Below are 25,538 nucleotides of genomic sequence, written 5' to 3'. Positions count from 1 at the left end.
AAAAACGTTGGGTTTTGCAGCTACATTGAAGCATTGGAGTTGCTAAAATGTGTTTAGTTAAACATTTATTGAAATGCCCTGCATGTCATTTGATAAACAAAAAGGCTTCAAAGATAGTCCAAGCATTAACAATTGAAATATGAAATGTAGGAGGGAAAGCTGTGGAAGTTTCCAAACAGAAGCCAACTTTGAGATGGTTCCTGCTAGGATGGATGTGTTTAAAGGTCAGGTGTCAGGCTACAACACATTATACAGTCCTCTATGTTTCTACATTTATGACAGACACGGTTAATTCAGATCACTTTTCCCTCTGTTTCTCCCTTCTTTATTCTTCATATCTTACTCTTACCTATTTGTCAATGTTTCTCCCACCATCTTTTATTTCGAAAAAGCTCCATCCTATGCTCCTCACTCCTGACGCAGATTTAAAAACATATCTACTTGAGAAACTCTGTGCTTATTATTTGTCTCAGATTATTTACAAGTGATACAGGAAACTGTTTGTGGGACAGCAGTCTGAAATTGCGTTTCCTAGAGCCATGCCACTAAAGCTAAAATGCTTTGGAAATCTAAAAGTAGATTACTTCTTAATGTAATTCTTCTTATTCACAAGGCTAAGTCATTTCGATAAGATTTAAAATGCATTGTCCATCCTTTGCCAGCTCATTACACATTGTTATTTATATTCAGAGTATCCCAAATAGTATTTCTGGCATAGTCAATATTGTTAATATATATGATAGGCCAAAACCTCCCATATGACTTAATTACTTTGTATTAATGACTTTGCAAAACACATTTGTTCCGTTGTAGTTTCATCACAAAGAATCCAGTCTGTCAGAAATATCATGTAACTGTGTACGCCAGTCTATTATTGTATGTTATATAATTAGGAATGCTTGATAACTCAATTTAAATACTTTAAATATTGGTCACGATCTGTCTTTGTTTCCTGTTTGATTTGAAAAGGTTCACCCCCTGTGTCTTGTTTTTTACTTCCTGTCTCTGTGCTTTCCCTTTTCTTTTTGATTACCTGATTCTGTTCAGCTGGTGGCTTTGAGTTTTGCCTTCCTTCCCCAGCTGGGTCTCGTCCTTGTGATTAGTCTTGATGTATTTAAGTTCTGGTTTTCTGTTCAGTCTTGTCATATGTTCGTTATCCCATGGAGAGGTTTGGTCTATTTTACTGTATGTGTGTTTTGTTACTTTTATTTTGCCTTGCCTGTTTACCCACAATGAAAGTTTGTTGATCAAATGTTGTATCTGGTTCCACACCTGTCAGTCCTCCAATCATGACATAACAAAGCCATTTTATTGTGTGTTTTCTAGTTGTAGACCCAATGTCTACTGAGCGCAGCTGTCAGATCTGATGGCTACATTATCACTGGTGGCCATTAAGTTTGAAACTTCACTACTCATGAGTAATTCCACCAGGCATAAATCAAAACAGTGGCTAATTATAGTTTATGTTAATCTACTCATTCTTGTCCAGGTCCTTCTCATTCCTCATTACATATGCTGTCATAACAAACAGCATAATGACAGGAAGGGATGGTGTAAAAGCACTGCTTTAATGAGAGCTCTCTGTGGCCTTACTTTTCTCTTGTTACTCGCTGTAACAAATATAAATGTCCCCTCTGTGGGACAAACAAAGGTATTCTGATTCTGATTTCTACATATCTCCTCAGCATCTGATGGAAACACAACGTGTGTGTGTGTGTGTGTGTGTGTGTGTGTGTGTGTGTGTGTGTGTGTGTGTGTGTGTGTGTGTGTGTGTGTGTGTGTGTGTGTGTGTGTGTGTGTGTGTGTGTGTGTGTGTGTGTGTGTGTGTGTGTGTGTGTGTGTGTGTGTGTGTGTGTGTATATAATAATGTTTTTGGGTGCATGCAGGGATTTGCATTTTTGCGACAGAGTGAAAGATAGACGGTATATGACAGTGAAAAACAGAGTGGCGGGAAACGCGAGCAAAAAAAAAGAAAATGTTGAAACATACAGACTGAAGGGTGGGTGGAGAAGGAATATGAAATGTTGGGCCCGTGGCAGTGTGTCTGCCTCTGTCGATCTGATTTGGGTGACATTGTGTGACAGGAAGCTGGCAGAGGAGCTTCAATACTGGAGGTCACGATAGAAGTTACTGGCCCTTACTCATACACAAAAACACATTCACATCAAACTCAGTCAGAAGTCAGGAACGTCTTCTTGATTTCACTTCTTATCAACCCTCAAACAACTAACACTTAGTGGAGTTCAGACGGGGAAATACTTTTAAAAGGTTGGATATGGAGTCATTAACTTTGTGTCAATTGAGTTCTCACATACTGCTGATATACAGTATGTGTTTTGTATCATATGGAAGCCAACAGTTAAAGTATTTCTATAAATGTTTATTTTAATCAAGGGTTTTCCCATTTAATGGAACTGCAATGAAGTGAACACAATTATACACATGCATTTCATGTGTGAGCACTGTGGGTTTCTTTGTTAAAAGTGCACTTACTAATTCCTGCCTCATCCAGGCCAATGGTTTTTCCTCCCAAGAGACTAAGAGTACATTCAGTTATTTTTAGTTTGGGAAAAGCTCATCTGCTGTTCCCTAGGTAAAAGGCCTGCTCATCTAATCCCACCAAAGAGTGTATGCTGTACATCTCTGCTGTCTTAGCCCACTGCTGATTGTCCATTTCATTGTCTTTATTGTCATGCTTTCATTTCTCTTGGATTATAAACATGTTTTACAATTATGGCCTATTCTCTTTTCTTTCTGTCCTCCATTTCTGACTCACTAATAATCACTTTCATCCATCAGTTGATAAGTAAAGAATAGAAGACAACAGGTTTCACCCACACATCAAAACATGGTGAACCACCAGTCTAGCCTGAAATGCAGGATTCCTGTCAGGCAGGATGACAGGTATAACCCTTGGCTGACTATGTCATTATTAATTAGCATTACAGTCAGAACCCATATCTCAAGTATTCACTTTTTTTTTTTAGTAGTATGAGCTAAAATAAGGAGAAAGCCTTGATACAAATCTTAACAGAGATAGAGACACATACAATACATGGGAAAGTCTGACAAAGAAATCACAAAACAGTTTATATTTAAAGAAAGAGTTTAAATGAAATATATATTTGAACTTATTGAACTTAACACATAATGAAATCAGTCTCCAGTGTAGGGAAGCCAAAAGCTATATTATGTAAGAAGGACAGCCAAGATAGCCCTTTCTGCCATGAGCAGCACGCATGCGCTAATTGTAATATTGTTGCCTTCAGGTACACTTTGTAGACTCCGAATTTTGATACTCAAACATGAAAGTCAGTATAATAAAATGTTTATTTTTTTTTATTGTAGCCAGTTATTTGTATTCAATAAACACTCTAAGTGTTCAATGCATTTGAACATCTTTCACATTAAGCTATTTGAGTCTCACATTGGACTTGTTAAGAATATTATTTAAAAAAGGGAATATTATAAGAAAATCAATTAGCCTTTACTACATATGGAAACTACTTATCATACTTCTTATCGTACTTTACCTAAGTAAAAGTATAAATACTGCAATGTAGAAATAAAAGAAATTAAAGTCCTGAATTAAAAACCTTACTTGAGTAAAAGTATGAATGTATTGGCATCAAAATATACTTAAAGTCCCAAAAGTAAAAGTACTTGCTGTGCATAATGTCTCATTTTGCATTTGCTAATCATCTGAATCTGTAAAGTAACTAGTAACAGTAAAAGTACAGTATTGGCTTCCTAAATATAGTGGAGCAGAAGTATAAAAAAGCATCGAATAAAAGAACTTAAGTTAAGTACAAGTACCCTAAAAAAGTACTTAAGTACAATACTTGAGTAAATGTACTCCACTACATTACAACACTTGTAATCATACTGCGGTTGTTAATGTGCAGCGACAACGAACGTTCCGACAGCCCTTGAATGCATCACGAACAGCAACACATTCCCAGCGCCACAGCAGAGCCCAGCCTGTAATGAGATTCAGCGAACTGCACGAGAGCGTCGTACCTGGATAAACGAGCCGAGGACCGTGTCAACCACCCGATAAAGTCCCGATTGGATACGGACAGAAAAGAGTCCAGTCGGTGTTAACCGGAGAAAATAAAGAAACAACATTAAAAGTAAGTTTATAAGAACAACCGAGAGGATTTACCAAGTGGACACGAGACGCGAGTGGCACCGTGGCAGATGTAACATGACATCAACAAATGTTGATTGAACAGCTGGGATGTTAATGGAATGATGAAACGGTATCACAGTAGGGAGTGACTTCAGAGCCAGACAGGAATGGCTTGATTTCTCACCCGGGCGAGCGGTGGGACATTACTGTCTTCATGTTTCTGTGGAAGAGAAGGAAAGTTTGCTGCGCTCCACTCGGATACAAGTCTACTTTTTGAGAGGAACTGCTTCTGCTGTGACTATTTCTTACCCCAGTAGCAGAGCCCGTGTTTTGGTGTTGGGTCATAACTGTTTAAAATGTCTAAACCCGTGCTAAAGAAAAACCACTGGACCTCCAGAGTGAACGAGTGCTCCGTCTCCAAAGATGCCCGCGGTGACTTGAATGTGCCACTGCGCGGCGGCGCGGAGAACGGGGAGTTCGCCTACATTGGGCAAGTTAACGAGGATGTGGTGCTTTACAAAATGGGAAAATTAAGTGAAGGAGAACTCCTGCTGGAGGTGGAAAACCTATCGATTTCGGGATTACCCTTGTACGACATACAGACCGTGATAAAGAACTGCAAAGGTGCCGTCAGGTTGAAAACTGTCAGACAAGGTAAGAAACTCCATTCAAACTTTTGACCTTTTCATGTTGAAGAGCTTTCTGAAAACTGACAGGGCCTGAATTTGTGTGTGCTATGGGTTGAATTGAAGCAGAAGGCAGCCCTCATTTGTTTGGCATACATTACGCATAAAACGTTTCTCAAAATAGGAACGTGCAAGTTGGCTTTGCTTCCAGAAAGTAGTCCTGTGTGCGAGATATTGGTTTATCCAACTGAGAACACTGGAAGAAGTTGTGGCATTGTACACCTGTCGATGAACATGCCCTGGTTAAATTGACAGATTTTGGTCATTGGCATTTACTTTTTCACATTTGAAAGAAATAGCCCCTACTGGCAACACCACACGTTCTTTGTTTTTAAAACATTGTTTAATCATCTTCCCTTGTATTCTGTTTGTTTCTTCTTTTGTTTACTTTGAAAAAGCTCACACATTTGAAAAGAGGAAACATTTGAAAACATATTACGTGTAGGGGATTTCAGCTTATTAGACATCCTCTTCTGCGGAAAACAATTTATTCAACACCTGAAATATTCATATCCTTACAAATGTCTATCCCACTTAAAAGAGAAGTAAGATATTCTTTAAGTCCCCACTTTAATAAAAGAAAGTACTGGTCATAAATCACACAGCACTATCTAATAAACAAGCAGGTTTTCTTTTGGCCATGTCAAGTCTACAGTATCAGTTGAGTCTGCAAACCAGCTAGACGGGCATCACTTCTGGCACCCAACAGGAATGCAGCATCAGTCACCTAACAGGAAGGCCAGCATCAGGCCCGTGCAGCTGGTCTGGCTGCTTCATGGTCAGCTTGACTCAGCAGGGCTGTGGAGTGTGACACTGAGCCACTCTGACAGGCTCCCAGCGTGCCAAAGCAGACCGCTCAAGGGATGCCCCGAGCCAGCCTGGGCCACACCAACTTCCTGTAGAGACAGACAAAAGAGCAGCAACTGTTCAAGGACAATTTCACATATTTAGAAACTGTGAATGCCGTCAGCGGTATTGTTTGGGTCTGCTCAGAAGTGACAGCGTGATTATTAAAGGCACTGTGTGTGGAATTCAACAACAACTTAGGAACGCTTTCATTGTTGGACAATTTTACTACACCACAAATGTGGGCTGCTTTTATCTGCATTTCTTTTGTGCTGAAATATTGCATTTTACAGCACTTTGGCACAAAACACAAAGAATGCATCCTATTTCCTGTGAATACAAATAAAGAAACCAAATAACAACATCCATGTAAAGTGAAGTAGCGTGAACATTCACTCTTGGGATGGAGAGCATTGGAGCTAATGGAAAACACGACCCAGCTCTATTTACTTTTGGCTGATTGTGGGTTTGTTTACCACTCAAATCACCTGATGTATTGTTCGGAAGGAAGGAAAAAGGCTTCACACTTTGTCGATCAAGCAGTTCAAAGTAGTCCTTTAAACTCAGCCAGAGCCATAACTATGTTCTCAGATAGAGAATAGTGGAGTTAAAGAAGGCCCTGCACACAGGTGTGTTCACCTACTGGCTAATTACCCCTCTACTTAAGTGGAAGATGGGCGTAGATTTCATGGTCACTATGTGATGTCACCAGATAAACAAACTTTGACTTGTCATGGCAGGGAAAGCGCAGGTGTTACCAATAACATTATTATGGCTCTGTTGTATTCAAGTGTCCCAGTGAGGCGTGACAGTGAGCCAGCAGGCGGAATAGAAGGACGGTCATCATTGAGATTGCTCACAGCTGTGCTTTTCCTACTGGGCCCTTTTTTCCATTTGTGAAATGAGCCTTTTATACTAATAATAAAAGTGTACGCTGTGTCATAATTGAAGCACAACTAACAGGACAGGTTAGGAGGCGTCACTCAATCTCAGTCTGTTATCTACCGCACAGTATGGATAGGAGGTCTACTCAGGTAAAACAAGTCAAACACCTGTGCCGTTGAATTATAGGAACGTGCTGTTTCTTAACTTGAATTGATTCCATCACCCATTGGCTGCTACTTTTTTTTTTATTTCCAGGAGATCTGTTTATTTGTTCTCTCTGGCTTGAGTCAAGTAATGTTGACAATATTTCTGACGATTCTCAATTGGGACAGGTAGCTCACCTTCTCCCATTCAGTTACTGCAAAGGCATATTGTTTACCAATACAATTTGAAGTTAGGTTGACATATTTGTCCGTCGTTGTGCTAGATGTTTTTAAAAATGCCTTCTTGTTGTGCAGCATATCAATAAGAAATGTGTCTGGTCATTCTACCAAACTCGTAAATACTTTTCGAGGGATAACCACTTCAAACACTAGGCTGACTACACCGACTCCCCCCCTATCCTTTCTCATTACTTTAGACAGTACGAGGAAACTCACTTCTCACTTTCAACCAGAAGTCTCCCAGCTCCCCCTTTTCTTTCCAGGACCCATCTGGGGATGTCGGGTGTCAACTCCTTACAACGTCACATGATCAGAATCCATTTCAAGTTTTTAATAATTCACGCTGTCTGGGAATTTCCCTCTCTAATCAGCCCTAATTGGAAAAATATGCTTTGCAACAAGGGCCATCTGTAAAGTCTAAGTGACCTAATTTTACCCAGAGCTTGTTCCATTTTCTCACTTTTAATCAAGTGGGATGTGTGGAGAGCTCCTGCTGCAGTGCCTCGGCACTCTGGTGTTCACACAGCAGTGGCTGCTTTTCAATGCCCACTGTATAAAGAGACTTGTTTGGTAGTGTTAGGTCAGGGCCTTCAGAGTGAGCACACGCACACGCACGCACGCACACACACACACACACACACACACACACACACACACACACAGGTAATTCCAGTCTGAGCTGATAAAAGGCTCTAACCAGTTTTGCCGCGGAGACGTATTGTTTGCTCTGGGTATCAGTGAAAAACTACCTTGCACACACACATTCACTGCAGAACACACACTGTGAGCCTAAGCCACAAGACGTCCACTGAAACTATTGATCGGGCAGAAGCTGTGGGAAAAAAATAACTTGATTATGTAATTATGGTGTATTGCATTCAAACGTGCACTCTCACTGCTCTCAAACCAGCAGCTTCCCGGCCTAATGCACTCCAATAATGCTGCGATGACACAGTCAGCGTGCTGTGTTTGCAAACAAATGCTCACACTGATGAGATCTGTCCATCTCAGAAACACTGAGCTTCTTCGTGGATTATCTTCCTAGGAAGATGACCTTATGCTCCGCTTAGACCACTGTGGAAAGCAAGCACTATCACAACAGAGTGGTTTCAGATGGAGAGCAGATTAGCGTGTCTGCTGGTCAGCACGCAGGTTGGGAGTGTTGATCATCAGGGAAGATTTATAATCCTGGAAGATGGCAACCATTAAGGTCTAAGTTTGAGATTAAGTCTTTTACTAACCACTTTAAAGGCTATGGCTTTTTAAAACAACTTGATTTATAGCACATAGAACATGAGTACAGTGACTAACTCAATGCTGTCCTTTCCCAAACACAATAACACCTCCCAAGAAGAACGTTTTAGGCTGTTTTTGATGAGCGTTGCTTTAAATGTTGCTATTGCTAGGAATTATGGGATAGTGTCATCTTCTTTCCTTTCGAAAAGGATAGTCCAGAGTACACAGTGCTGAAGGAGATAAGGAATGACGCATTGAAGCACCTTTTTGGTAATTGCTGTAGGTTGAGGGTGTGTGTTGGTGATATCAGGGATTCTAAACAAAGGACTGCAAACCCAATCTGTGTGTTTTGAATATGTGTGTTTCCTGGACATGAGAAATGGCACAGTGGCTCAGAGTTCATGGGTTTCCCCCGGGCAGGAGGCATGCTGTACTATATGTGTGTCGCCCGGTCCAAACAGGATATGCTGCATGTGACCACGCTCACACACACACACACACACTAGAAATTTGAATCCTCTTCACGTAAAAACCAACCGGCACTCTCCCAGACCAATCGGGAATTGAGAAGCAGCTTCGTAAGAGAGTATTTCTTCCCATGCTGCATAGTGTTATGGCGCTGGTGTGATGTATGAGGCCTCACTAGCTTTACATTTCTCTGAGCAGAACATCTTCCCTCGCTAACCAGGGCTGTTCAAATTTACAACACCGTGTTACTGCCTCAACTCCAGGCTTGTGTGTGCATGTGTGTGTGTTTCTGGCAGGCACTGCATATGGAAGTGTTTATTTCCTTTCTCTCAGCAGGAAGTTGGACAACACTCCTCGCCCCAACCCACCTTTGTATTCTCTGACAGCGGTGGAATTTGCACTTCCTCCCTCATAGCAGACTTTAGGAAAGATCTCTGGCTTCAATTTCAGGGTGTGTGTTTATATCAATGCCTGAGTGTGTGTGTGTGTGTGTGTGTGTGTGTGTATGACGGCGGGAAGGAGAGAGAGTAGGAAGTCATATTTGCACAGAATAAGCATCCACTTTGAGCTGATCTGTGTGTGTGTGTGTGTGTGTGTGTGTGTGTGTGTGTGTGTGTGTGTGTGTGTGTGTGTGTGTGTGTGTGTGTGTGTGTGTGTGTGTGTGTGTGTGTGTGTGTGTGTGTGTGTGTGTGTGTGTGTGTGTGTGTGTGTGTGTGTGTGTGTGTGTGTGTGTGTGTGTGTGTGTGTGTGTGTGTGTGTGTGTGTGTGTGTGTGTGTGTGTGTGTGTGTGTGTGTGTGTGTGTCGTGCTGAGCTTTAAGCTCTGCATTTCATACAGCGGAGGGACACTCGGATACGGAGTATATAGACCGTGACACGCTGCCTCACTAATGCAGCACTTTTTTGAAATCCCACTAAAGAGGGACGTATGAGCACAGCCTTCTTCTCTTGTTTGCTGAAGAATGGCCTTTCTCTCCTAATTAGCTCGAGTGTGGGGTTGAGGTATCAAGTGTGAATGAGAATTGGTCACACTTGGCACTTGCGGTTACACACTCTGTCAGAGAGAGAGAACGGCCAACTCATTTATGATAGTGAGCTTAGTAGGGCGGGGGTAGGGAACAAGGCCTGTCCCTTTCCTTTCCTTTGAAGACTGCTCTTATCCACTGTCCTTTAATTGTATACAAGCACAGGAAAGGAGTGTGTATTTCTGAGGAATGCATCTGGATTTAGACCTGAATCTGGAGAAACATTCAGACCAAACAGTCTGTTAGATCTTCGGTTAAGCACATGACATTTCTGACCTTTGCTGTAGCCTTACCATGAAATGCGGAGCTCCTTTTGAGTGTCAGAACACACAGGGAGACTAAAGCTCTTAGTTAATATCAGGCTGCCTTTGGATCAGCTAAGGTAACTGTTAACCTCGCCATCGTGAAGGATGAGTTGACAAATCTACTCAAAAGGCCATCACTTATTCCCACACTGTCACTCCCACTGCTTAGTTTACATAAAACCTGAGAAAGGAAGGATGATGTCAATGAAGTTGCCCTGAAATCTCAGAAAAGATTGATTTTGTAAAGCATTAAGATCCTGAAGATATGCAGCTTGTTACAGTTGGTTAAACTTACTTTCTAGAGTGAATGATAAATTGTTGGTGTATAAAATTCTCTGAAAATAGAAAAAAAAAAATCCTTTTGGGTGCCTCAAAGTCTAAATGAATGTCTTCAGATGTCTTTTTTTATCAGTCGGACACCCAAAGATATTCAGTGTGCCAGTTTGCGTGCCAGACCGGCCGACATGGCCAGGGCTTTCTGTCAGCTCTGCTGCTCTCACACTCAGGAGATGTGGTCATGCCTTCAGCAGGCAGAGAGGCAAAGTGATGGGATGGGCGGAAATAGTTAATAATATGAGACCAGACCCAGAAGCAAGTGGACCAAAAAAAGTCTCCTGAAAAGTTTCTTCTATCTTTTTTTTTTTTTTTTTCAGCGAGGACATCTTCTGCACAAAGAAACTCAGTTACCAGGATTGTATTCGCTGTGATCAGCCAGTAATCTTTCCAGCCATAGTTGCACCCAGAAAATCTATACTTTCGCTCACGCTCCTTGAGATACAAAGACCTTTCTTCAGTCTGCTTTCTTCTTGTCTTCACCCTTTTTTTTAATTACGGTTCTTGGGGTCTGTTTACACAAATCCCATTAAAGTAAAGTCTTTGGGAAGCTTACTCGCGCACAATTATGTGCACACACCGACAAAACACGAGCATCTACAGGTTTAGAGAACAGACTTGCCCTGATTAAGAGGATTTAGCCATGAGTCTGTCTGTTTGTCTGTAGAGTGTGCGCACACACACACACACACACACACACACGTTCCCAAATTCTGGGGTCTTCCCAGAGCGGTAATTATGCGGCACACAACAATGCCTCACTGAACCGCACTGACTTATTCCTCCTCCTCATCTTTCCTCGCTCTATTCATCTGGCCTGCTCTTTATCTCCCCCTCTCTCAAGTCCTCATCTATTCTCTCCACACTTTTTGTCAGCTGAGTGTAGGAATTGTTATTAAGGGGCAGCCCATGACCGAGCCCCCCCACCCTGTCCTTTTCCTGCCTAAGTCCTAATGAAAGGAACCGTTCCAACAGGTCACTTCACAGCGGTTATGGAGGACGGTGTGTGGCAAAGCATTGAAGACAGCTTTATGTGGGCGGTAGTCACTGTGAAGGGAGAGTGTGCTGGATTATGGGTAAAATAATTAGCTTTGAAAGATTTGAAGTAAGGAAGACATATTTGTAGCATGTGTTTGTGGTGAAGAAATGACCAATGACGTGATCCCCCTATGAACCGACAGTATTGCAGTAGAAGTAGATGTATTCTAGGTAGCTAGCATAGCATAGTTAGACAGCAAGGTACTATTATCATTTTTGGAAAGACACTAAGTCAGTCTATCTGTGAAAGATGAACAGATTGTAAGAAAAGATAATTATGTAGCTGAAGCTGGAAGCCAGTTAGCTTAGCACAAACACTTAAAACAGGGTGAAACAACTAGCTGGCTTCATCACACAGTAACAAGATATTTATTCCATACTAGCACAGGTAAAGCTTGCTATTTAACATACTATATTTAGTTTGTCCCCCCACTATACAAAAACAACATTGTTTAAGCAACAATTGAGTAGTTACTGCTCGTGGACAGGAAACAGTCAGGCCCAATAGTCGTCCCTGAACAGGTATGTTTATACAATCTCAAAATAAGTTCTCCATATTTTCCAAAATCTCAGCGAGACTAAAGGAAAAGTTCAACATTTTGGAAAATGCAACAAGACTCTACATCACGTGAGTTTGTGCTGGACTATTTCAGTTACTAGCTGTCCCAATGGTTGCCTTGTTTTCTGTGTGTGTGTGTGTGTGTGTGTGTGTGTGTGTGTGTGTGTGTGTGTGTGTGTGTGTGTGTGTGTGTGTGTGTGTGTGTGTGTGTGTGTGTGTGTGTGTGTGTGTGTGTGTGTGTGTGTGTGTGTGTGTGTGTGTGTGTGTGTGTGTGTGTGTGTGTGTGTGTGTGTGTGTGTGTGTGTGTGTGTGTGTGTGTGTGTGTGTGTGTGTGTGTGTGTGTGTGTGTGTGTGTGTGTGTGTGTGTGTGTGTGTGTGTGTGTGTGTGTGTTGCTACGAAAGACATATTGTGTGTCCTTTGAGAAAAGCCAGGCTTGTCCTTTTTGTTGATTGTACGTAGAGAGTGCATTGCTAAAGAGGTGCCCTGCAGTGCGCCCATCTGGAAAAGTCCTCTGTGTGATGATGACCAGCGCTGAAGCATCCTTGATTGAGAGAGCATGTGTGGGCTGCGGTGAGCTGCGAGCCTTCATGACACTGAGCGGCGGTGGTAATCTGTTACGATGACAGCGGAGATATGGTTGTGTCATCAGCTTGCAGGTCGCTCCCAGTCCTAACAGCTAAGGGCCAAGTGACACTTTGTCTCACGGCTATCGCAGCTATCAGATATCCCTCAGTCGGACCACGTGGCTCTGCATCAGCTGTGAGTGTCCCCCGGAGCTCAGCGCTCGCTGCATGACTCCGTCACCACAGAATCCTCACCACTCACATTGAACTTCCTCTAGTTTCATGCCTCTTTGACTTAGCGGCACACACACACTATGCAATACATGCTGCAGACCACACACAAAAGATGATTCACTTTAGCTTTGCTCTTTCATCAAAAACAAATGCAGCTACTTTTAAACTGATTCTGTTGAAATGTAACTTGAAAAAGAGGAGTGTGTATTCTCATCTGTGATAGAAGGGAACATCGGAAGTAAACTAGGGGCCACAGTGTAAGGAGGACAGTTTTGTGCATTACCTAATGTTAATGCTGCGTATTTAGCATCATTGTCAAGAGAATATTAGCATAGTTTTACAGCAAAATTCATTTTCCTTTTCATACTGTATGGTTACAATATCATTTTACTAAGCAAACCTTTGTCTGTTGGCTATTTCTTTTGATAGATTTTAGGGTTAAGTGAAAGCAGAGTTGGTTCAGATGTTGAAATATTGTCTATAAACGGACCATCATTTGGTTGGGTGAGCTTTATAGGGGCAACATACTTCCATTTTTGCTAGAACCGTTACCTTTATTATGGCTGTTTAAGACAGATAAAACATCTTGATTTGATTTAATCCTTAATCCTACGTACCTAGGGTCGGGCACACAATATCATGTTCTTGGAAGCAGAAATTAGACAAATAATTAGACAATTTGATCTGGAAACTGCCTTTTTAAAAGCCCAGTGCTGCTCTTTCACTGTGTGTGTGTTTATGCGTCCAATACTAAAGGTCAGTATTCACATGAGCACTTAAAGGTCAGGTGTGAAAAGTACAATGGGGAAATGTTGTCCTCATTTTTCCCTGGCAGAATCCAGTCCAAACACTCATCATTGACTGTACAAGCTCCAGTAATCCAGAGCAGGGAGGGAAACGTGACGGCTGGCCGATAGAATCTTAATTAGACAAGCCGAGACTAATTAGCAAAGACAGGGAAGGGATGGAGACTTAATTAAGAGGTCACTGGTGTCCACCTTCTCCCTCCACCGTCGGCATCAGTCACAGATGTTAATGTCTCTTCTTTTCAAGTCACGTCTGTGTACGTGACAAAAACTCCACCCTTTATGCAGTACGTCAATGTCAGCAGATGATCCACTCGGCTCATTATGAACTTTATTTTTGTTGTAATGAGTTTGACTAGTCTCTGTTAGTCAGTCTGGCATTATTATCTGGCACTGTTGCCCTACTAAAGTCCCAAATGTTCCTGATGATGGACCTCAGAAGTAGTGTTACCGCAGCAGTTTACTTTATAGGTACATTTCCCCACATTTTTACATGATTTATGATAATCCCCCTCACTTTTAAGAAGAAGATATTTTACATCTTCACCTTGACTCTTATTTTCACGTCCCCCTCCCTAACGAACTTGACAATGAATTAAATCCACCTGCTGTGCAGTAGACTCGATATATGGTGCAATATTGTGGGAAAAGTTGAAGTCACACGAAAGGCTGGGTAATATGGAGGAAATCAAATATCCAGATATTTAAAAAGAAAATGGCTCTATGGACATTGAGATGATAATGTCGGGTTGATTATCGCTGCTCTCAGTAAATCAGCATCAGTAATGTGGATATAATGACTGAATGCAGATAATAGAGCCGCTTTAACAGCCCGTGAGTTGAGTTCAGAATATGAATCACTTTACTCTACTGCAGCCTGAGAAGACACTTAATCGTTAATATGCTGTCCAAAATCTAAGACGATTACTTGTCTAAAGTCACAATATCCATTTTAAATTGACAAACTGCCCAGCCCCACAAGAAAGAAGTCCATTTGCTCTCATAACTCCTACTACTGTTAATGACATGCAGGCAAACCAGATTTAACCATTCCACAGTGACTCAATTCCAGTCTGTTGTGGTTTCACGTCAATACAGTTTTAATTACACTGAAACAAATCAAAACAAAAAAACTGATAAGATTCTAAAATAACATCCACATGAGATTCATTCATTATTATTGAAATGACATCATCAAACTGGACCTACTATGTGTGTTAATGCTAACCTAAATGCATCTTCAATCCACTGAAGTGACACATCCACTTCACAGCTTTAAATCTGTACATGTTCAGGGCAGAGGTACACCGCTTTGGGCCTGCAGAGCGCCCATCCCCGCTGGAAGTGGCCTCTGTGACGAGCCTAATCTGATACCCATATGGAAATATTACCACCCAGCCGGATTATGACTTGACACAAGGCTTTGTCATCACGCCTGTATTTCCAGTTGATCTGACGACTGCTCAGCAGCACGCTGGCTGAGTGTCGCTGGTCTGGACGGAAGCTTTATGAAGCTGAGGTCAGGTTTACCACACACAGCGTACTGTTGATGCTGTGTTGTCTGCATGGCTTCCATGCAGGCATCATGTGATCCTTAGCTGTGTGTTGGCTCAAATGTGCAGGACTGTGTGGACTGAATTCTATTCTGTAATGCAACTGTACTATCATCACAGCTTTTTACACACACACACACACACACACACACACACACACACACACACACACACACACACACACACACACACACACACACACACACACACACACACACACACACACACACACACAAGCACACACAGAGGCAGACATACACTTAACTTGTAAAGTTAAATCCATAATCCATGCCCTTAGGATAAGCATAAGCTGACTGAATGCTGATATTTCCCCCTAGGTTTGCAAGTAGGGACACACCACGCTCTGTTCTGCTCTCTGTTCAGGAATGCTTTGTTTATGTAGCTGGAACTCGCCAAGATGACTATTTTAGTGTCCCAGGTGTCTGCTGTGTGTCACTGACAGTTATTTTATGGGCCCTGTTATGGCTCATAGTCAAGCTAATGCTGCTGCACCTCGCCTAAACTCTCGTCTGATTTATATGAGGACACAATGGCCCAGAGTCTCTTGGAAAGTTAAGCAAAATCACTGAAATGCACTTCAGGATTAATGACATTTATGTCTGTTGGAAGCCTAGCGGGAAAGTTGTTGGAATGAAGTATAATATTTCATCTGGTCTGCTATCAGTTTGTCTAAAAGGCTGCCAGTGTGACGACTGCATCACCTGAAGGTACACACTTTGACTTCTTTAGTTCTATACTTGCCTATCTGGCATTACACTAAACATAGGATTGGTGAAGTTTACATTAAGTTATGTTTTATTTAGATGATGCTTCTATCCAGAGCAACTTTAAAAGCACCTCCATAATTTTAGCTAGAGCACTGAAGCAGTTTTGGGTCCAGTATCCTGCCCAAGTAAACTTCAATATGTATATAGAATTGTCTTTATTTGTGTACATATTTTATTTGATCTATCTTTTCTTTTTTTAAATCCTGACTAACGGGGGGGGGCTCCTCTTTGTATAAGCTATGCTTTCTGCCCTCCCGCTTCTACTAATTTAGTTTGTTTGACGGAATCAAAAATGGTCTGTATTAATATTGTAAAAGTAGAATAAATAAAATGTAAAAAAAAATGTGTTGACTGCAGGGGCTAGAAATCAAACTATTCTCCTTACGATTGGTAGTCGACAATTTACCCCCTGAACCATAGCCGCCAGCCACTCTATACAACAGCAGAAAGCGTATCACATCAGACTCTGTGCTGCCAACAGACACTTGAACAGAATGCATCCCCCCCCTCCTCTGCAACTGAATCTCCATAGCCTAGCCAACTGCATCATTGTAAATGCAATGTGCAACATCAGCAAGTCATTTTACATGACCCCCACCCCCCTCTTTCTCTGATGTCTGCACTAGATGCACCTTATCCTGAACAGACAGTTGACGTGTCGATGATGTATGTTACCAATCTGTGTAACACACAGAGAATCACCTCTTTTCTTCAAAGCTGATTGGCGCAAACAGGCAGAAGATTGCTGTCGAACACAGACGTGGCTCTGTGACCTCACGCTCTGCCGGGCTCCCAAGCTCATAAATTAGACAAGAAATCTAATTTCCCTGTGGGGCTCTTAGGATCCGAGTGCTCATAAACGCACTGTTTCTCTTCAGGGGCGCTTGATTTCTATTCTTCTTGATGTAAATGGGCTGGTAAGGGGACTTTTGGAACTGGAGTGGCCTAGTTGCTTGCTGAGTCACAGTGGACAGTAAGAACTCTCTCTCTGTCACTGTGTGTCTCCTCATGGCGGGCCTGTCTGTAGTCGCCTCCTCAGAGCTACAGATGCTGTTGATATGAGTTTAATACAAGCGTTGAGCACCACACAACGCTCCACACACACTTTGAAACCATGTTATCACAGAAAGCAGCCGCAGTGGGAGCGAACTGTGATAAGACGAGTCATTTTCAGCGTTCTCATATGTTACCGAGCTCTTGTCTCCTTTTTGAATTGGATTTTTTGTTGTTCAGCTTTCCTTTTAATCCATTTCCACTATCTCTGACTCTCCGTTGCTCCCACTTCAATTCCTGTGTGACACTTCCTCAGTCCTCTGTGATGCTTTTGTCTAAAGTGCTCTTTGTTCGGGCTGACATGCAGAGGTACTCTGGCATTTCCTGCTTTGTCGGGTAATGTTGGGGACATTGTTCAGACACTTTTTTTATGTGAGAACATGTAGAGCAGTCTGACAGGTCTATGTGTTATGAAAAGATTGCTAGGGGTGTGTCTCTCTCAGTGTTTACGTACAAACGAGCCAATCAAGTGCGTGCTGGTGACTCTTATCACAGTCATCATCTGAAACCCGACTCCAGCCATCGTTTGTTGGTTTGAAGATAATAAAATTATGTCATATATTTGTTTGGTTGATGATTCATGTTCACCCTGTCTTCCTTTAAACCACAGTGAATTTCATTGGTCATCACCAGCTGCCACATATCCTCAGAACATTTAAAGGAGTAGTAACCTTAAAATAGTGACTGTAAGCTAACCCTAACCCTTCTAGAAGAATCTGAGCTCCCACATGTTCCATTGAAATGTATGTAGGACAAAGCAACCTGTAGTTTGAAGACCCCACCCATGCTGCCAATGAGTCTGTGTGTATGAGCTCCAGCCCCAACCAGTTCATTGTCCTTCTGGGAGGAATGGTTGGAATCCGACACAGCCAGTCCGGGCCGTTTCTCTGTTTCTCATCAGGTCCTTGGTGTGCTGTCAGTTAACAGCGGCTTTTTCATCATCACTAATGAAGTGTTATTCTGGGGTGTCTATGTGTGTTGACGCTTGCTGATCCAGTCGGACAGGCTGAGGTGAAACTGCAGCATACCTCCACAGGTGAGCTGAGTGGTGCATGATGTCAAAACTCATCCCGAGGGGGGGGGGGGGGGGGGGGGGGTATAGATGGCTGCTTTGCTTCCTGTTGCATTCGTCCATGTTTTTAACTACACCCTTGTTTCCTTGCTGGTAAAATGCAAATTACCCAGAGCCACTGAACCCTCTGCCGAGTCAATATTTGAATTGTCTGAACCGTGTATTCTCTGGCCCTTCAAAGAGATGGAGTATCTTTAGACAGTGAGGACTGATGTGTCTCTACCCTGGTAAAATACCCCCTTCTGTTCGTCTGGAGAGTGTAAACTCATGTCTGAGGTGATTGGTGTCAGGTGACCTTTTGGTTGTCACAGCAACAGGGTTCTAAATCCCAAGGCGCCGGTCATCTCTAGGGGCTTGGCTGATTACTAAATAAAATCTCCCCGGCGGTTGGTCACACACACACACACACACACACACACACACACACACACACACACACACACACACACAGACTTGGAAAGCGGTACACAGTGGTGGGCAGAGGAGAAGCTTTTAGTCTGGTGATGTTGCATCCAGATAACTTTGTTTGGATGTCTGAGTACGGACAGACCACATTCCTGCTGTCTGTGCACAGACGGCACGGTACAGCAGCAGTGTTGTGCACATCTGGTGAGGGTTCAGCCCCTCACTGGTGGGCTGGACACTGGTTATGTTGTAAAAGACGGATATGAAAAACTGAATATTTAAGTCATTTTCGTAAATTCACTGTATAATTATTAACAGTTAAGATATCCTTAAAGTTAAAGCCACATAACTGTCATATTTAGGTTAATTGTTGAAAATCTAATCAACCATTTTGGGCCATTTCTTGGTATCCTGTGATATAAATCCAAACAGTGCTGACATTTATTAATGAATTGATTAACATTCAACTATTTAATTATATTCTTGCCGTCATTTTCCAAACATCATAACATAATAATACATTCTTCTGATTGGTCAGAGAAGACATGTCAAGACTAGACCGTTATGGACAGAACTCAGGCTTTTAGTGATTTGTAAATTATCGTGTTCCCTGTTCCAATGTTTAAATCAACCCATCAATTTAGGATTTCTTCATTTTTAATGCATCCCTAATTTCAAATGAATCAGATAGTAGTGTACAACCTCCTACTTCTTCATTCAGACATTCTAGAAAGCTCTAAGAAGTGAGTTCCTCAGAGCCCTCTGCCCTCACAGATAAGCTCTGGGCTGGCTGCTCTTCAGTACCAGCTTCGACTAATCTACGGTACACCGAAGAGAGAAGTTCAAGGGATTAGCATGACAAACTGTTTCAAGATTACTTACTTCAGTCATTATACATGTGGGAACATTTCATCAAGCCTTAGCAACGAGGTGTAGCTATCACTGAAGCTACTTTTGTATCTGATACGAAGATTAAAATGCAAACGTACGTTAGTTTTTCACACGAAAATAAGAAAAATGGATGCCCCAATTTGAAAGAAATGATGTCATAGCTCTGCTCAACATTGAGTAAAGAGAGCAGAGGAAAAATGTGTTGCTTTGTTCTTTAACTATCTGCAATCCTGACCACGGGCCCTGTGTAAGTACGTGTGTGTTAGTGTTTGTGCTCGCTGGCAAACACGCTTGTGTGTGGTCTAAATACAGCTCTTTACTGTTGCCCAAATCCTCGTGCGCCAAAAGGCACAAACAAGGTCATAAAAGTGACTTTGTGTTGTGGTTCTAAAGATAGAGCGGCTCTGTATTCTGATCGTGTTTTCCAGAGGCGAGTGTGTGTCTGCTGGATGTGAGTCAGCAACACATCTGCTCAGCTACTGTTTGCTCATGAAATGTCAACCCCAGGCCGTGTTTTTGTCGTTAACACATGTGCTTTGGCTTCATGTCATTGTTCTCGAACGAACATTGTTGTTTTATGTGTACACATTTAGCCATGCTGGTATAATCATTAAAGATTGTGTTCCCATTTTTGGCTTTCATAGTTTGCAGTGTCAAGGACCTTTGCATAGAGGAAGTAACGTCTCTATGAGGTCAGTGTTAGGCATGGAAAATGAATCAAAATGATAAAATCCCATAATGGATTAGGGCAATATTCAAATCTTAGGAAGCACAATACTTGGTAAAGGCTGAATGTGTGTTTAAAATACATATTTGAATGAAGTATTTTGGAGCTGCAGAGACATCCCGTCCTAAAACGAAACATTTGTTTGGTAAAGATCCATCCAAAAAATCACACCATTTTGATTTAACATATTTTCCATTGATAACGAAAATTATCATTAAAAAACGGTCAATCCCTGCTACACATGAATCAAGTCGCAATCAGTCAAAAATAATCGCAATGACTTGTTTTTTTCCAAGTTGTGCAGCCCTATTCAGTGGCACGCAACCAAATGTGGCCCAGTAGATGTGGGGGAAATCGCCCGTCCAAATTGTTATCCTGGCTTTAACTCCACGCTCTCTTTTTGGCAGCTAGAAGGCACACACAGATGCACACAACCACTCACACACGCACTCGACCCTGCTATCCCATCTGCCTGACACACTGATGAATTAGAGCAGACACAGGAAGGGAGCAGAGATCTGTGTTTTTTCTTTTTTCGTGTGTGTTGTATACGTGTGTGTACCTGCTCATCTGGTCCGTTTCTCTCTGTTGTTTCTGCCCTGCGAAGCGCCAGCTGTACAGGGAGGTATTTCAGTCTACCTGACAGTGGAGAGAGCGCCGTGCACCGCCGCCTCGGTCGACCACGGAGCCATCACTCAGTTTGGAGCAGTTTGAATGACGGGCAGAGGACAGTGTAGATCTGATAGAGGCGTAGGGTGCGTGTGTTTGTCAGTGATAACAATTTATTGTACAACACAGGTTCTTCGCCTGTAGTAATAGACGTTTTATTTAGACATTTAAGCCAAATTCTTTCGATTCTTGGCTGACAAATTGTAATTCAGGCTCTAAAAGTGTTTCGATCTACCCTTTTGCATTCCTCTTGTGTATCTTACAAGTCTTTCTAAACTTACTCCAAGTTGAGCTTCAACACATGGATGAACTATCCACCTGGCAGAGTTGTCTTTTCCAGCTGTTCCAACTGCAAACTGACAACACCTGTTAGAGTTAATGTGACAGGTGATTGCAAACAACCGTTTTAAAATAGGATTTCATGAATATGTCTTTTCTGAGTGAGTTATCGTCTGTTTTTACGCTTGGTTTCCCCCAACTCCACTGACGCTGAGACGCATTCATCAGTGTAAGACTAAAGTGGCCTCTCCTTTTGTGGTCACATGTATTTCAAATGCAACTTTTGATCATGCTGAAAACAAAATAACGAGCAGAGATTACGAGGTTCCCCCGCCTTGAGTCGTGGGAACCAGAAAGAACGAGCAGAGATTACCTCATGTTTCTCTCATTAGCATTTTAGCTCACACCCATCGTAACTCCGTTTCACTCTCTTTTGTTTTCCTCCCTGGGGACGTCTCTTTCTCCCTTACTGATTGAACAGAAAACATCTTGGGTCATAACATCTGGGCGTGTATACTTTCTTCCATCGCTTGTGGACAGCTTGACGCGACCTCACGGAGCTGCCGGGGCTTTTCTGCACCAACCAAGCCCCTTTCCCTCCTTTCCCATAAGACTCATTCCAGCGTTCAAACTGAAATCAATCCTCTTCCATGTCACTCTGCACACCTCCTCCTTCTACTCTCATCTCATTTATTTCCTCCCCCCCAAGCCCATATTGCCAGGAATCCAATTACATCACATGAGGGTAGAACCGGCCTCATGCTACTGCCATTCAATCCGTCTCCAAATCCTTTCTCTCTCTCATTTCCTCTTCATAATTCTTCTCCCAGCGGGTAGCGGAAGATCCCTATCTTGGGTCAGTGTCACCTCGTGGCCCCTCCCCTCCGGTCCCTGGGTGCCTGGCTTTCTTTGCGTTCCCACACTCACCAGTGGTGGTGTTGACACTGTCCTTTTGTTGATATCATGGTTTTTCTGACACACAGCAGGTGAACCATGCATCTGAACAAGGTCAAAGCAAGGCTATGGACGGGTGGAGAATGGGAGTGCTGATAAGGGAGGAGGAAGTAAAGACAATGCACAGGGTGGTGGTGTTACATCCTCGATTCGTTTTGTTTTAAATCACTGACTTGTGTGTTTTACTTTCGAAAACGAACAGTGGAGGTATTCACATTGGAATTGTAACAAGACTTATATGGCACAATAATTTAGCTTGACTACGTTTCCTATTGGACATCAGTAATGTGGTGGTGTTGTGGTTTATACTCAATCTGTGTGTCTTTGTAAGTGTTTGTCAGACATCGCTGAATCGTTAAGCTGTCGGGATCCTCCAACAGAAGGCATCAGATATTACCTCCATATTTCATGTCAGGGGGGAATGGCTGTGCCCTGCCAGTCCCACGGTCTAATCAGCCTAAAGTGGACTGTGCCAATAATCAGCAGCCACAAATCACTCCCATTTCCTGTTTTGGGGGCGAGGTGTTTTGTTGTTGTTATTGCATTCTTACACTCACAAATTCCACCGTGCCTTTCAATCTGCAGCTTGCTCTGTAGGTCGTGGCAACGTGCAGAGGGTGAGAGATCATGTGTGCAATTGATAGTTTATTGCATCCAGTCAGGTGTGTAAAATGACTCATGCAATGTTGTTTCTACATCTGAATGAGGTCAGATTGTGTGCACACGTGTGTACCATCCTGGGTCATGTATGATCAATGTGCTTGACTTTGGTCAAAATGTTCCAGGAATAGTCTTTTTTTTTTTGGTTATCCTTTATTATGACATTTTTCAGTTTTACACGTTATTTTACATTTCACATAATATTTCCTTTTATATCATTTTATATTCTGTATGGATAACTTTTTATTTTTTCAACACAAAACCATAAAAATAAAAAACCCACCTCCTCCAAAACCTAACAAATTAAATAAAACCTATGAAAAGAACAAAATTGTCCATTTCTTTCTCATGTACAAATAATTCAAAGCAAAAACCAATGCTTTGAAACAAACAAACTAAAACAAAACAAACGAGTCCAGGAATAGTCAGAGGAAGTGTCTATACTGTGAACCCATACATATGTCATGTTCATTTTCATTTAATGGTCCCAGTTATATCTGTTACTGAAGTAGCAGACAGCTTTGTTTGAATATGATCCCAAATAATGTCTTACTAAATACCTTGTAAAGTAATGAGTCTACTGGCAAAATATTATTTACACAAAGCATTTAAACGTGATTAAAAAAACACAAGTTATATCATCGCATTATCATTTTTGAGCCAACACTGCTTTTAATGGAAATAGATTTGTCCCAGCCTTATCAAGTGAGCTATAAAGCAGCCTATCCTGTCCATATTTTAAGATTTTGAATACTTGACATTAATGTACTTTCCTTGTTCCGTGATTGATCGCTCATCCCTCCACCACAACACTCGCAGACTAAAGCTGCTTTCTGTGTGGATATTACACACAGAGAGCCCATAGAAACCCAAGAAAAGAAAGCTGTGATGCAGGCGGTTCCTTTTAATGCAGAGCTGTCAAACATCTAAATTGGATTGGCTTCATTGATTTGAACAAAGGCCTGCTTCTGAAGCTGTTATATGGAAACATTCACAGTGAATTGAGACCTGGGGAAGGCTGCTGCTGCTATGAAATGACTTGGAGGGGGTTCAACATAGTCAGACTTTGAAGGGTAAAATTGGTGGATTTTCTTCTATAGGGGCCTGAGTCTTGCATCTCCTCAGCATTAAAAAGCTCTGATACAATGTCATTATCAATCGTCTTTCTTTGTTTAAAACATCTGGATAACTATACAGTTTGTGGCTGGTTGCAGGATATTTGGAAAAACGACAACAAAACAACTTCTCGAACAAATGGAGCGCAGTGAACACCACAGACGGATGACATACAGTACAACAAAGTGTCTGATAGAGTTCTTGCTTTAATCATTTTGTTTGTGAGGGGGATCTTGTTTGTGTGTGTATGTTTATGATTGATGTGCTGCATGCTCAAGTGTGTCGATGCAAGTGCTCGTCTGTGGAAATGACTCCCTCCCACTGTTCAAGGAGGAGTGTAAATACACTCAAACAAACCCTCCTCATCTATCTTTCCCCCTCTCTAATCTCACCTTAAGTCCTTTTGCCCTACAAAATATAAAAAATGATCAGGATGTTTAGAAATGTATCTTTTCCTACTACACGAATAACCCTTGGAACAGGCAGTGCTCACGTAGAGCTGCGTCAAAAAGAAAAAGAACAATACCAGAACCAAAACTTGTCCTTAAGCCATACTGATACCAATAGAGAACTTTATTTCATACCTATCAAGTTCCCCAGTCATCTCTTCTGTCCTCACACTTCATCACACTACACCAGCTGTAGGGAGATATCAAAACTTGATGGTAGTCATTGCTGAAACAGTAATTTGCTGGATACGGCAGACAGGTATAAAAATACTCTCCTGCTCCATATATCAACTTCCACTTCTACCTCTATAAAGTGTGAGTGTGGCAGACTGAGCACGGTGACTGGCACCGGCCTTCATAAAGCTGCACAGCCCCTTAGGCAGCGCGCTAATGTAAACGCTGTGCTCTGCTGCCCCTGTTTTAATCACAACCATATGCCTTGCATTCCTCCCCATGGGACCTGGACCCCGGTACTGCCTACAGTGAGCCAGTAAATACGACAGCCGCTCTGTTAGCGGCCTTGTTGAGCTGCTCAGGTGAAACACCTCATATCAGCACGCCGCCTTCTAAATATTATATTTCAGTCGAGCTCACCTCAGGAGGCAGGAGACTCGCTGTTGTTAAAGAAAGCTTAGGGTCAGAACTAGCTTGAAAGCGGATGAGTAATGCTACCTCAAACTGCAGGTGTGATACCTTTTGAGCAAGGCGTTTAACCCCGACATTTCCTCCAACAGATGTAGACGAATGGGTCGATTTTTGGTGTTGAGACTTAATAACTAACGGTTGTAAAAATAGATGTTCAGAACAACACTGGTAGTTCCTGAGGTCCTATATTCGCCCCTCTGCTGACTGGCTATGGCAAGTGTTTGATTTGCTAATGTTTATCCAATCATCCTTTTTCTTTTTTAAGTGCCTGCCCTTTTCCAAACAGTTTCCAAAGAGAGCTTTTATGATGCTGGGGAAATAAAAGGGCAGGTAAAATAAGATCTTCTCCCTGCTGCTTTCCAACATGTGCTATAAAATGTGTGTTGAGTTAAAAAAAAAAACGCCACGTGTGGAATAAATAAACAAGTAAAAATAACAAATATGAAAATAATATATCGCACATCTTTATAAACATGGCTGAGTAAAAAAGAATATCCTTTGCCGTTATGTCTCAAAAAGGTTGAGAGTTCTTCATACTGAGCCATGTTGTACCTCTTTACTGTGGCTCATTGATAGCAGGAATATTGTATTGCATCGTTTTATGGCTGATAAATTGCTGCTCTATCAGACCCCATCGCAACGCTCAATTAAAGACGGAGGTTACCTGAGGACACGACACACCACTGCGGCAGGCTGATGGTGACTTGGTGTGTGTTTCTCTCCTCTGAAACTACCTGTGTCTTATGCATTATCACTCTTTCTATCCAATCTTTTTTTTT

The 25,538-nt window shown here is 42.0% G+C and overlaps 1 protein-coding gene across 3 annotated transcripts in view; it reads left to right on the top strand.

Annotated features, from left to right (window-relative positions):
• The first annotated feature begins 3,947 nt into the window (after nt 1-3,947).
• LOC134882778 (membrane-associated guanylate kinase, WW and PDZ domain-containing protein 1-like) overlaps nt 3,948-25,538 on the top strand; it is a 127,818-nt gene continuing 106,227 nt past the window's right edge. For 2 of the 3 annotated variants that reach the window (XM_063910713.1, XM_063910711.1), the window contains exon 1: nt 3,948-4,786. In XM_063910713.1, coding sequence (XP_063766783.1) covers nt 4,489-4,786 — 298 coding nt within the window. In that variant the 5' untranslated portion in view covers nt 3,948-4,488. The remainder of the gene's footprint in view (nt 4,787-25,538) is intronic. The other variant, XM_063910712.1, reaches the window with a different exon arrangement.

Source organism: Eleginops maclovinus, chromosome 20 (assembly GCF_036324505.1).
Source record: "Eleginops maclovinus isolate JMC-PN-2008 ecotype Puerto Natales chromosome 20, JC_Emac_rtc_rv5, whole genome shotgun sequence".
NCBI lineage: Eukaryota > Metazoa > Chordata > Actinopteri > Perciformes > Eleginopidae > Eleginops > Eleginops maclovinus.
This window is presented reverse-complemented; position numbering and strand designations above follow the sequence as displayed.